General features: G+C 37.0%; 1 protein-coding gene across 17 annotated transcripts in view; it reads right to left on the reverse strand.

Moving 5' to 3' along the window:
* fnbp1b (formin binding protein 1b) overlaps window positions 1–12,926 on the reverse strand; it is an 83,234-nt gene that overhangs the window by 68,285 nt on the left and 2,023 nt on the right. For 3 of the 17 annotated variants that reach the window (XM_084136176.1, XM_084136170.1, XM_084136169.1), the window contains exon 1: window positions 5,263–5,405. The exons of 4 other annotated variants lie outside the window; for them this stretch is intronic. In XM_084136176.1, the coding sequence (XP_083992302.1) occupies window positions 5,263–5,310 (48 nt within the window). In that variant the 5' untranslated portion in view covers window positions 5,311–5,405. Of the gene's footprint in view, window positions 1–5,262; window positions 5,408–12,926 lie in introns of those variants that run through there. 10 more of the 17 variants (XM_084136186.1, XM_084136184.1, XM_084136167.1 and 7 more) reach the window with 7 other exon arrangements.

Here is a 12,926-nt window from a genome sequence, read left to right on the forward strand (position 1 = left end):
AGGTGCAACAATATTACCATATTTTTCAGACTGAACAGAATCTAAATACCATATTTTGTATCAGTTAAACATGACTAACATTGTTACTAGCATTGTTTTTACTGGCACTGCCAAAACAAGCATGGTTGCCATGGCCATGACTGGCACGGTTTCCAAAGTAACGAAACGCTTTATGATTGGACGACTGCAAGATGGAAGAAATGGCAAGTTCTGAAAGAAGAAGTCATTGAGTCCACGACAAGGACAAACACGGAACTGAGAAACGAGAAGTTTTTCTCTTAAAAAAAAAAGAACAAAAGTCAAAAGTGGAAATGTGCACGTGTGCATATGTCATACCTTGATCTGAACCCTTACAAAAACTAACATACTACTTACTATTTCTGTAGTGCACACTATGTAAGGTGTGCACAGTATGCAAATGTTCAGTATGCATGCAATTCCGTATTGAATAGCCAAGAGGAATGGTTATTGCACAGCCATGCATGAATATATAAATGTGCAGTAAACAACAAGGCAAACTGCATGGAATACTGTATCCCATAATGCAATGCACTTTATGCATCTTTTTTTGATTCTGTATTTAATGCCGAAAGTTAAAAAAAAAAAAACTAAATTTACTTAAAAATGCAAAAAATATATATATTTTCCAGACGGAAACTGGATGCCACTTACGTGCAACATGATGCGGTCAAGTGTCAATGTTGCACAATATTTATTATTATTTATTAAAATATATAATACTATTTTAATTCTCACAGCCTAGCAACAGGACAAGAGTGATTGGCATTATGATGAACCAATCAAAAGCAGCCTGGGAATAAGAAGGTGGGTTCACAGTCAATGAGAAGAACTGACAGCTTTATCAGAGTTTCCCACAGTTTCTCAATTCACTCACAAAGCTACTATTCATACACACCATTCATGTGTGTCGTCAGAAAGATCACACTGCGTTATCAACCTGAACAAATCTAAGATACTGTAGTAGGTTATAGTAATGCTAGCAGCAGGCGAACTCAATCATTGCCAATGACACAAACTGAACTCTGAAAACCCTTGCAAAAACTGCAGTACAATGGTACATCGATATATCATGGGACCGAATGCATAACATATTCATATATTACATATAGGCTACCTTTTTATATACATGGTATTTACATGAAACATGTCCAAAAATTGTTGAAACCATGTTGCCGAATTATACACTATCATTCAAACGTTCTTTCAGCTCACCAAGACTGCATTTATTTGATTATAAATACAATAAAAATAGCAATATTGTGAAATATTATTACTATTTAAAAGAACTGTTTCCTATTTTAATGTATTTTAAAATGTAATTTATTCCTGTGATCAAAGCTGAATTTTCAGCATCATTACTCCAGTCTTCAGTGTCACATGATCCTTCAGAAATTATTTTAATATGATGATTTGCTGCTCTAGAAACATTTCTGATTATTATCAATGCTGTTTAATATTTTGGTGGAAACCTTAATTTTTTTCAGCATTCTTTGATGATTAGAAAGTTCAGCATTTATTTGAAATTTTGTAAAAAAAAATATATATATATATTTTTTTTTTTTTTTTTTTTGCAGTGTATATATATATATATATATATATATATATATATATATATATATATATATATATATATAAATGTCTTTACTGTCACTTTTGATCTATTTAAGCATCCTTGCTAATAAAAGTATTAATTTTTTTTAAAATAAAATCATACTTGTCCACAAAAAAAAAAGACTATATACCGCATGTAATGGAACTTTTTACCATGCAATATATATATATTTTTAAACATGGTAATGCCATGGTACTGGTGCAACAGCTCTGATTATAAATTTGCATGCTGATCTCAGTTCACAGTTTTCATATTAACTAATTTTTTGCATGAGCAAACGCTTTTTGAAGCATTGATTGTAGAGTTCAAGATACTTTCCTAGATTCGAAACAGTGATGTACATTTTCTCACCTTTGCATATATTAGGAGCAGCGCTCACCGCACACAAATATTTATTTAGCAACCTCAAGGTTGCTATGCAACAGCGAAGGAAGAAGGAAACACCAAATTGATACATCCACACACCGCTGATAACGGCGCTTCAAAATCTGTTATGCAAATGGCATTTGCACACACACACACACACACACACACAGAGGAAAGATCGAGCCCTGTGAGACATTCTGGTAGCTGAATACCAAGACTATTTTTAAGGAAGAAGTAAACATTTATTTCCGTAGACCTCAACACAGCCTTAAAGGAATGATTTGTGAATCATTCAGAACTGAATCAACTGACTTATTGAAACGATTCAAATCAAATGAACAATTCATTCGCAAATCAGATGTGGCTATTTCTCTCAAGAATTTACATTAATGTCCCATTTCAGATTGACAATAAAAAAAAGATCTCTGAAAACTGACAAATCACACCCATTCCAGAGAAGCTTAACAACACACAGTCATGCATTTAGGTGTAAAACACACATCATCTACAGGAGTCGCACAGTCCAGGTTTTATTAGAGGCCTTGCGACGACATGTGGCATTCAGATGTCAAATACGGTAATTTGTCTCATCTGTAATTCTTAACACACACACACATTTGAGGTGCCAAAAAAAAGGTAATTTCTACAGGTAAATAACCTCTGCAACACACACTTACATGTTTAAGGAAGTCGGGAGTCTAAAATGTCCTGACAAAAAGTCCCACAAACAAATATGTGCATAAACACGTCTAGCCTTGGACTTAAATGTTATCAAAAACAGAAGAGCATTAATAGTTTAGCCGTAGGGGGATTATATCACGGTATTGCGGTATTTAAAACTCACATTTAAAGGAACAGTTCTCCAAAAAAAAAAAAAAAAAAAAATTCACCTCATTAACTATTTACTTACCTTATTGTCTTTTAACCTTTACCTGCATGACTTTTGTTTCTTCCATAGAACAACACAAAAGATGACATTTTATAGATTACTCTTTTTCATTCTATGAAAATGGATTGGGGACTGGCACTGCCAAGCTCCAAAAATTAAAAAATAAACAGCATGAGAGCACAATATAAAAGTAGAACATATAACTCAAATGTGCCATTCTAGGCAATGTTAATTAAAAGCAATGTTAATAAAAAAAATAAAAAAAATGTTCCTTGACATGCCTTGATGCATATTTGATCATAAAACAGATTTCCAGCAAGATAGAGTCTTAGATTTCTGTATGTTCCTCCGATAAAGGTTATCGTGTGGCTTGGCTTCAACATATGTTATATTTAAATTTGAGTCATACATTGTACTTTTGTAAAACTTCTATGGTGCTTTTATGTTATTTTTGGAGCCAGACAGACCCAGTCCCCATTCACTTTCATTGTATCTGTTGTTCTAACTAACTAAAACTATTCTATAAAGTTTTGTTAATTGAAATAAAGCTGAAATAAAACAAAATATAAATATTAGATAAATATCAGTTGAAGTACTAAAATAACAAACTAAACCTGAAATAAAAATAAATCTAAATAGAAATAGAAAAAAAATATAATAATAATAAAAAATGACGAAATTCACAATTTTTTTTAAAAATCCCCTCATGTTCCACTGAAGAAATAAAGTCATATGGTTTTTGAAAAATGATACTTCAGAATTTTCATTTTTGGGTGAACTATCTCTTTAAATGAAAAAGCGAAATCTCTAAAAGTTTCAAGTTTCGTACAGATAAGGCAGAACATCACCACAGCGTGTGTGTTTCTCCGATCAGATGACCTACTTCAGGTGCACATTTCCCTCATGGCCTAGCACAGCTCCACAATGCATTATGGGAACGTGTTTAATTATTTGTTTAATTGTTTAATTATCCCACTTTTGAATTTCCTGTCTTGATTTAAAAAACATACAAACACTGTTATTAAGTTGTCTGTGCGTTACCATAGACACATGCCCACACACACACACACACACAAAACGTTCACACACATGCAGCAGGAAACATGTTGGCTCCAGTTACAGGGCAGAGAGCGACCCCAGCAGCAGGACAGTGTGTGTGTGTGTGTGATTGCTTGTCATTCCAATGACCGGTGGTCTGGGTTGGGCTCTGGTGTGTGTGTTTTTTTATGGAAGGGGAAGGCCTGTCCCAGTCTCGCAGTCTATTTGCAGGTCGTGTTGAGCAGCATGGAATCTTTTATCTTTCGTCTTCAGAAACAATCGTCTGGCCTCAGCGGAAACTAAACATCTAGATGAAGCAAACGTCCACCATACGGGACAAATTTAACCTGGCCATGCGTTTCATTGGTCTGCAAGCATGTGGCTAGTTAACAACTTGTAAGCTATACCAAACCTTTCTCCTTTTCTTCATATTTCACACTCACACACACAAAATCAGAGACAACACACACCAAGTATGCACTGTATGCATGCATTCCTGCTTATCTGCAACACACTTCCACTTAGGAATCACTTTCACTTATAGGGATGCATGATATCTACCACATCAGCTATCAGGGAGCATTGAATATTTAATTATGGATGTTGCCTATTTGTAGATTTTAGATTACTTTTGTTGTCATGTAGTGCTAACTTTATGTCAAAGATTTAACTCTTTAAGAACAATGTTTTTTGAAATGTGCTTTCCTACAATAGATATCCAATCTCTATTAAGGGGACTTTCTCATGTAATTTTTTCATGTCAAAATGAAAAGTTATTCATATTTCATACTGTACATTGAGATTAAGTCTAAATTCACATATGCATCAGAAAATTGACTTAAATTAGTTGTTTAAGCGTTATGCTCGTTCAGAATATTAAAATAATATGTATTATCCAGAATTTAAATCAGTGGATCCCTACTTTTAAACACTTTAAATGGTACACTGTAAAAAAAAATTTTTTTGTAATAAAGTTGTAAATAACCAAAATTATTGTATGTTTAATAAAACTAGAAGAAAGAAAATCCAGTGAATTTAAAGATAATTTCTTTGTCATTAGTGTCACCAAAGTGAATTGCAAAAATAATACTTTTCGAATCGGTTTAGATAAATAGATAATTAGGATAAGAAGTCACCTTTAAATCTCAATTGCTAAAACTCACATTTACTCACGTTTTTCTTATAAATCTAAACTATACGCCATAACCATGCTTCAATCAGTCAGTTTAACCAGTACTAGACAATGTGCCTTTGTTTGATATGACTATAACTTCATATCATAGCATAGCACTCCAAATACAACCACACACACACACTCAACTCCAACCTAACTCACCCGTAACTGCTGGACTTTTATCAGCGTCTCCACTTTAAAAGAGTCCATGACTTCCCAAAATGTTCAACAGGCCGATTGCCTTTGCTATTACAGTAGCCACACCCGAGCAGGACAGCTGAGACGTCCGATCAGTGTGTCCAAATCTGACTATGACAGATATGTGTGTGTGTGTATAAGAGTGTGTATAAGAGTGTTTGTGTGAGCGTGCACCATGTCTTATTCTCACACTTATGGACATTTACATGCACATAGAAGTGAAAGCCGTAAAGGTTGCAGTAAAGGTTATCGGTTATGTCATAAATGCTTTTCTTTGTTTTATTTCCTGTTTCAGAGCAGAACAGAGATTTAGGTCTTTCACCTCATACACAGCCTTTCATTTACTACTTTGATATGATTACGATCTGACCTAGCTTTTTTTTTTTTGGTTCAAGGCAACATTTTTCATCTAATATTTATATTTTGTTTTATTTCAGCTTTATATCAATTAACTTCCCTATGATCACACAGAACACTATAGCAACTGCATAGCAACGCCTTGACAACCATAGGTCTGGGCTAAAAATCACTCAGAACACCTTAGCAAACGCATAGCAACACCCTGGCAACCACAACTTTGCACTAAAAACACTTAGAACACATTAGCAACCACAAAGCAACACCCTGGCAACCACAACTCTGGGCTAAAAATCACTCAGAACACCTTAGCAACCACAAAGCAACACCCTGGCAACCACAACTCTGGGCTAAAAATCACTCAGAACACATTAGCAAACGCACAGCAACACCCTGGCAACCACAACTCTGGGCTAAAATCACTCAGAACACCTTAGCAAACGCACAGCAACACCCTGGCAACCACAACTCTGGGCTAAAATCACTCTGAACACCTTAGCAACTTCATAGCAACACCCTAGCAACTAACCAAAACCACTTAGCATCTTAACAGTTTTTAGCACAGGATTTGATGATTTTAGATATAGATTTGGTCTGCCAAAAATGTGAGTGACGTGACTCATCATCCCATTACTCTGTTTCAGCAGGGAGCTTCTCAAATGTGCTGCAGTTATGAAATATGCTTCTCTCTCTTTGTGTGTGTGTGTGTGTCTCTGAAACAATCACATGTTTAGCCACACTTGACTTCCTCTCTGAATGGATGTATTTGTGAGCGTCCCAGGCGGAGGGGGCACGTACACTCTCCTCTGGAAAGCTCTTGTTTTCTTACTCAAGAACTGGTTCTCAAAACTGAAGCATAAATGTTTTCTGAGATTTGAACTAATATGATCCAGTGCAACCTAAAACCTGTGAACTCATCACACAAAATACATTCACAAACACTGTTGGGGAAAGTTACTTTTAAAAGTAATGCATTACAATATTGCGTTACTCCCTAAAAAAGTAACTAATTGCAATACTTGGTCACTTTTAATGGGAAGTTCTTTTGCATTACTTTTTCTCATCTGAGCTGGGCTTGCTTGTTTGATTTTTAATAACAAATCAATAAACAAAAGTTATATTTTTGGCTAATGTAAAGGCCTATTCACACCAAAAGATGAAAAATGAAAAAGCCTGGAGAAGAAAAAATGAAGGACGCAGGAGAAGAAAGTTCCACAATCTTAACTTAGTAATAAAAAACAAACCAATTAAATGTGATGTTTATTTTTTGCTAATTAGTATGGTTTAAGGTCAAAAACAAAGACATTGGTTAATAAAGTAAGTCTAAATACATAAAGTATATACATTTTTGTGTAATTTTAATTCAACATTTCATTATTGCAGGTTTGCGTAATATTCTGAGTTTGCATTTCACTCTTTTTATTCATTTTGAGGAATACTGAGTCTTTTTTGTGCAAGTGAGATGAGTAAAAGTATGTTCACATTTAGTCTAGAACTACAAAACCATCATGTTCACACACAACGCCTCTGCACTTGCTGAGCTGTCAATCAATAGATGGGAAAACAAGTTAACTTGCGTTACTTATTTGAAAAAGTAACAGATATGTTGTTGTAAATTTAAATGTAATGCCTTACTTTATTTGTTACTTGAAAAAAGTAATCTGATTACGTAACTCGCGTTACTTGAAATGCATTATGTATGTATGCATATGGACAGATAGATAGATAGATAGATAGATAGATAGATAGATAGATAGATAGATAGATAGATAGATAGATAGATAGATAGATAGATAGATAGATAGATAGATAGACAGACAGACAGACAGACAGACAGATAGACACAGACAGACAAGCATTCCAAACGGGTGATGTCATTAGATAGCGCCACTGTATAGGAGATGATGTCATCAATTGGTGCCAAAAGGACTACACATGATTCATGTTTACTGTTACAAAAAGAGACGAAAACAGTCATTATGTGTTGTTAGAGGTGCATTGTTTCTTTAGCAGTGTGGTTCACAGAGGAAATGCTGAGCCTATAATACAGCCTTCAAAGTGTCCGACAGTTAAACCCTCCTCTGTTGCAACAGACTGTGAGTCATTCGGGGCCTCTTACAACTTCACAATGGCTGAAACTAAGGCAGATTTTCTTAAATGCAGTGCAACACTGCTTCTCATGAGGATGTACGACATCACTTCCTGTCATGCCACTTCCTTCCGCTAACATGACTACTCATCAGAGAGAAATCATGAAATAGTTCAGGGCACATATGTGTGTGTCAGCACAGAGTGACGGGGCCTCACATGTACACGGGCACATCCTCAAAGTCACTGATAAAATTAAAATAAACGATCGGAAAAGTGATGGTTTGATATTTTGTTATCTAAAATCAGTTTGGCTTTTAGTAAGTGTCCTCCTGAATGAATCACCATCCATGAGACTTCTTATCTTTGCAAACATTTCATATAAAGAAAGATAAAGGCTCCACTTTTACTCTCCCTAATGTAAGCATTCTGACACTGAGAATGAACTGTGTGTGATTATTTGCTATGACGTCATTGCTAAAGCATGACTGCACCGGCGTTCACCTTCCACCGTAGCTTTAATACCCCCGCAGAGACGAAACACACACACACACACACACACACACACACACACACACACACACACACAGTGTCTTCACATCCAACATATCTATCTATCATCCCTTTTAACATTCCTGCTTCTCCTCACACGTCGAGCCCTTCCCCCTCGCTGGATTTAACCGCACGCTAATCATTCACCATACACTGAAGAGATTGAGGACTTACACTCCACACACACATCCACGACACCCGCAGGGACTGTAAAGTAGGATGGAGATACAGTAGAAGCTTTCTTCATTATAGAGCCACTGCAGGACGACACACTCAAGGGTAAAAGTAGGGAGAAGTGTTTTAAAGGTACAGTGCATAATTTATACCGTGCCTTAAAATGATTTTTTTCTTAAATATTTTTTTTTTTTTTTTTTTACAGTGAAATATTAGTCACACTTTACAATAAGGTCTCATTTGTTAATGCATTAATTAAAATTAACTAACAGTGAACAATGTATTTTTATAAAAAATTTAACCTTGGTTAAACTGCCCCTATTATGCTATTTTAAAGATTACTCATTTTGTTTTGAAGGGTTCTACAGGTTTACATGCAGCCAGCATCAAAAAACGTTCATTTTCTCATAATATACACTGCAGCATCACCTCATTCCTCAGAGTCTTAAAAACAGTTCATTCGAAGATTCAGCCTCTCTAAACCCCTCCTTTCCAAGAGCCTACTCTGCTCTGATTGGTCAGATGGCCCAGTCTGTTGTGATTGGTCTACTCTGCTCTGATTGGTCAGATGGCCCAGTCTGTTGTGATTGGTCTACTCTGCTCTGATTGGTCAGATGGCCCAGTCTGTTGTGATTGGTCTACTCTGCTCTGATTGGTCAGATGGCCCAATCTGTTGTAATTGGTCTACTCTCCTCTGATTGGTCAGATGAGCCAGTCTGTTTTGATTGGTCTACTCTGCTCTGATTGGTCAGATGGCCCAGTCTGTTGTGATTGGTCTACTCTGCTCTGATTGGTCAGATGGCCCAGTCTGTTGTGATTGGTCTACTCTGCTCTGATTGGTCAGATGGCCCAGTCTATTGTGATTAGTCTACTCTGCTCTGATTGGTCAGATGGCCCAGTCTGTTGTGATTGGTCTACTCTGCACTGATTGGTCAGATGGCCCAGTCTGTTGTGATTGGTCTACTCTGCTCTGATTGGTCAGATGGCTAAGTCTGTTGTGATTGGTCAGAAACAAAATACCCATTAATTCGAGCTTCGAGTCGTCATCCTTTGGAAGTGCATCAAAAGGGGCTTTTACAATGGGGGAACATTATCGTAGTCCCTATAACTATATTGCCGGAAGAACCCATTTTTTGGCATGTTCACACGATTTTAGTTCTAGGAACGCCTTTTGGGAGGGCTAAATTAGCTCCTACTTCAGAGTAGGGTCTAACCCAGCACAATAGGAACCAACCACCAGTGTACGTAGATTGTCTGAAAACATGGCATATATACGAAACACCGGCACTAGCTATTTTTAAAAAGCCGTGTAAACACAGTTTACATATGCTTACTCCACGTACTAACATAAATATACAGAAAGCTTATGTTAACGAAATTTACCTGTCGCCTTTGTCTGCGTTTTGATGCTCCATATGTAAGGGTTAATGCCCGACAAGGTGTCCATTATCAGGTATTAATGGACGACAGCGAGGCGTGAACCGGTTGCCTCCGCCGAAGTCCATTAATACCTGACAATGGACACCTCGAAGGGCATTAACCCGCTTATACCATGGTCACTTACGAAAGAAAGAAATATTTAATCAATTAATAATACTTCAATGTGTTTTAGAGTAAAAATCGTGAGGGTTTTTATTTATTAAGTCGAGCGCACTATTTAATATCTCCCGTATACAGGCGTTGCCAAGCAACGTGGCCACAGCGACCCGACCGCAGCAGTTGATCAGTGAATTTGAGCCAGCGCAATCATTTAGAACTGTCATCAGGCAAATTGACGGGACGCCTTTCCTAGGTGTACATTATCACTTTTTAATGGACACCCTGCAACCAATCAGAATCGAGTATTCACCCAGACCATGGTATAATTGGATTTAATTCGAGTGAAACTGGGATTCTGCACAATAATGAATGCTGATAAAAAACTAAATTCGCTGCTGAACTAGTTTGGTCAAGCTGTTGTGGTTGTGGTGCTTTGGGTAAGAAAAACTAGACATGCAACACACACATACACACAAAAAGCTAATAAGTGAAATTACAGGGTATGGATTGCCATTTTGCAGCTGTAATAAGCAAGAGAGGTCTAATAACATTCCAGCATTCCTCTTTAGAACAGCCAATAGCATTCCAGCTTTTTGTAACCGGGTGGCCAATTGCGTTCCAGCATTCCTCGCTGTCTTTGTGCCACTTGTTTTTTACAGATCTCCTGTATTATAGGCCTTCCTGCTGATTCAGAGTCAACACTAGTGAATCAGCAGGGATGAACCTCTGAATCACTGAGATTAAATGATCAGCAGGGATGAATCATTTGATCTGATTCTCCTACAACGAGCCTGTGGAGCTGAAGCCCAGCGGGAGTCACACACACAGTCTGACGCCGAAAGAAGAAAAACGAAAGAGAGGAAAAAATGAAACAGAATGGGAGAATGAAGGAAATGAGGAGAAAATTGAAAACGCGGTTCACCTGCTAAAGAGACCTGTCACCTGTTTAAACAAGGAAATTAAAGACAATGAGAAACTAGTCGTTGAAACGATAACATCTCATTAGCCATGCGCATGTGTTTATACAAGCAGGAAAGGGAAAATTTTGAGTCATTATTAGATTTTATCAGGCTTTCACTGAGCATCCAATAACACAACAGTCATGTGGTTCCCCGTTTCGAATACAGGCTGTGCTCAGAGTGGAAACTAGTGTACTATTTACTGCACACTATGCACTGTATACTATATTTTATGCAAAAGTAAGCAATTAAAACCATGTTTTAATCAGTAATATGCATTGCTGCCACAAGTTGCACGTAAGTGGTGTCACCAACTTTGTACAGTTCTACAGTTATTTTGCATTTTTAATTAATTAAATTGCATTATTTTTGCATAAAATGTCCTAACTTCTTTTGTGTGTTTGTTGTTTTTTATTGCAGATTGTATAACACAAGACAGGGAACATCCAACAATGCAAGACACATCCACCAGGATGAACAAGCATAAGGATCGAGACTAGAGGTGGCAGATAAAGACATTAGAACTTAAGACACTAAAATAATACAAATTTTGACAGAGAGAAACATAAAGTTAGACATAAGTTAAACATTTGAAGCTATGAAATAATTTCACAAACTCGCATAGAAATATATTAAAGGAGGGCTTGCATTTTTTCCATTTATATGTATGAATATGATATTTACCCAGAAATAAAACAACGTTTGCAGCATTAGAGAAAAGGGAATGGGATATTAAATCACACTTTAAAAAAAAGAGGATATTTTGTAGAACAATAGAAGGAATTGTGTTGTATACAGTAATGTATATCAAACCAAAATTTAGAAGTAACCTCGCAGTGTTTCATGGAAAGAAGAACAAGGATCCACGGATCGTAATTAAATCTTTTCTGTATGAAATCACTAAGAGGGTCCATCCTTACCACACTTCCTATATACTGCAGAGATAGTAAAATTAGTATGGTAGGATGTTATTCTGAACAATAGATCCACATATACATTAGCTGAATATGGAATAAAATAGACTAATACACTTCCTATTTTTATCTTATCTTTCTGTAGCAGAAAGCAGTGTTCAGCTAGTCTCCTCTTTCTTTCTGTCCAGCAAAAAGGATGTCGCTGGTGTTAAATTTGTGCTGATTTTTAGGTCGGGTCATCATGTGTTTGCTGAAGGTTCAGTTTAAGTTTGCTGAATGGAGAAAATACAGAGACCTATTAAAAGAAAGCTTGCGTGTGATTAAGAGAAAGCGGCGCATGTTTGTTTACGTGTTTGTTTGTGTGTGTTGGTTTGGTGCCAGTGGGCATCCTCATCATGCCAGACGGCAACTTGTGTTCGTGACGCATGGTATTGGCCTCCTCGGTTACTTGGCTCTTGTGTGTGTGTGTGTGTGTGTGTGTGTGTGTCTGTGTGTGTGAGAGAGAGAGAGAGAGAGAGAGAGAGAGAGAGAGAGAGAGAGAGAGAGAGAGAGAGAGAGAGAGAGAGAGAGAGAGAGAGAGAGAAAGATTGTGTGTGTGGTGTGTGTGTGTGTGTGTGGGAGAGAGAGAGAGAGAGAGAGAGAGAGAGAGAGAGAGAGAGAGAGAGTGAGAGAGTGTGTGTGTGTGTGTGTGTGTGTGTGTGTGTGTGTGTGTGTGTGTGTGTGTGGGAGAGATAGAGAGAGAGAGTGAGAGTGTGTGTGTGTGTGTGTGTGTGTGTGTGTGTGTGTGTGTGTGTGTGTGTGTGTGTGTGTGTGTGTGTGTGTGTGTGTGTGTGTGTGTGTGTGTGTGTGTGTGTTGCACTAGTCAGATAGTAAATGCACAGCTATATTTCCAGTATGCAACAAGTTCTAAGCACCAAAGTTCAAACGCAGGCTCTAGATGAACATAATCACAAATTATACATTTATTTATTTAAATTATAAATGATCAATTATACACCTGACTCTAAATCTGACAGGATGAGCCACATTTCACCCTCTTAATCCG

Source organism: Abramis brama, assembly GCF_963993115.1.
Source record: "Abramis brama genome assembly, chromosome: 15".
NCBI lineage: Eukaryota > Metazoa > Chordata > Actinopteri > Cypriniformes > Leuciscidae > Abramis > Abramis brama.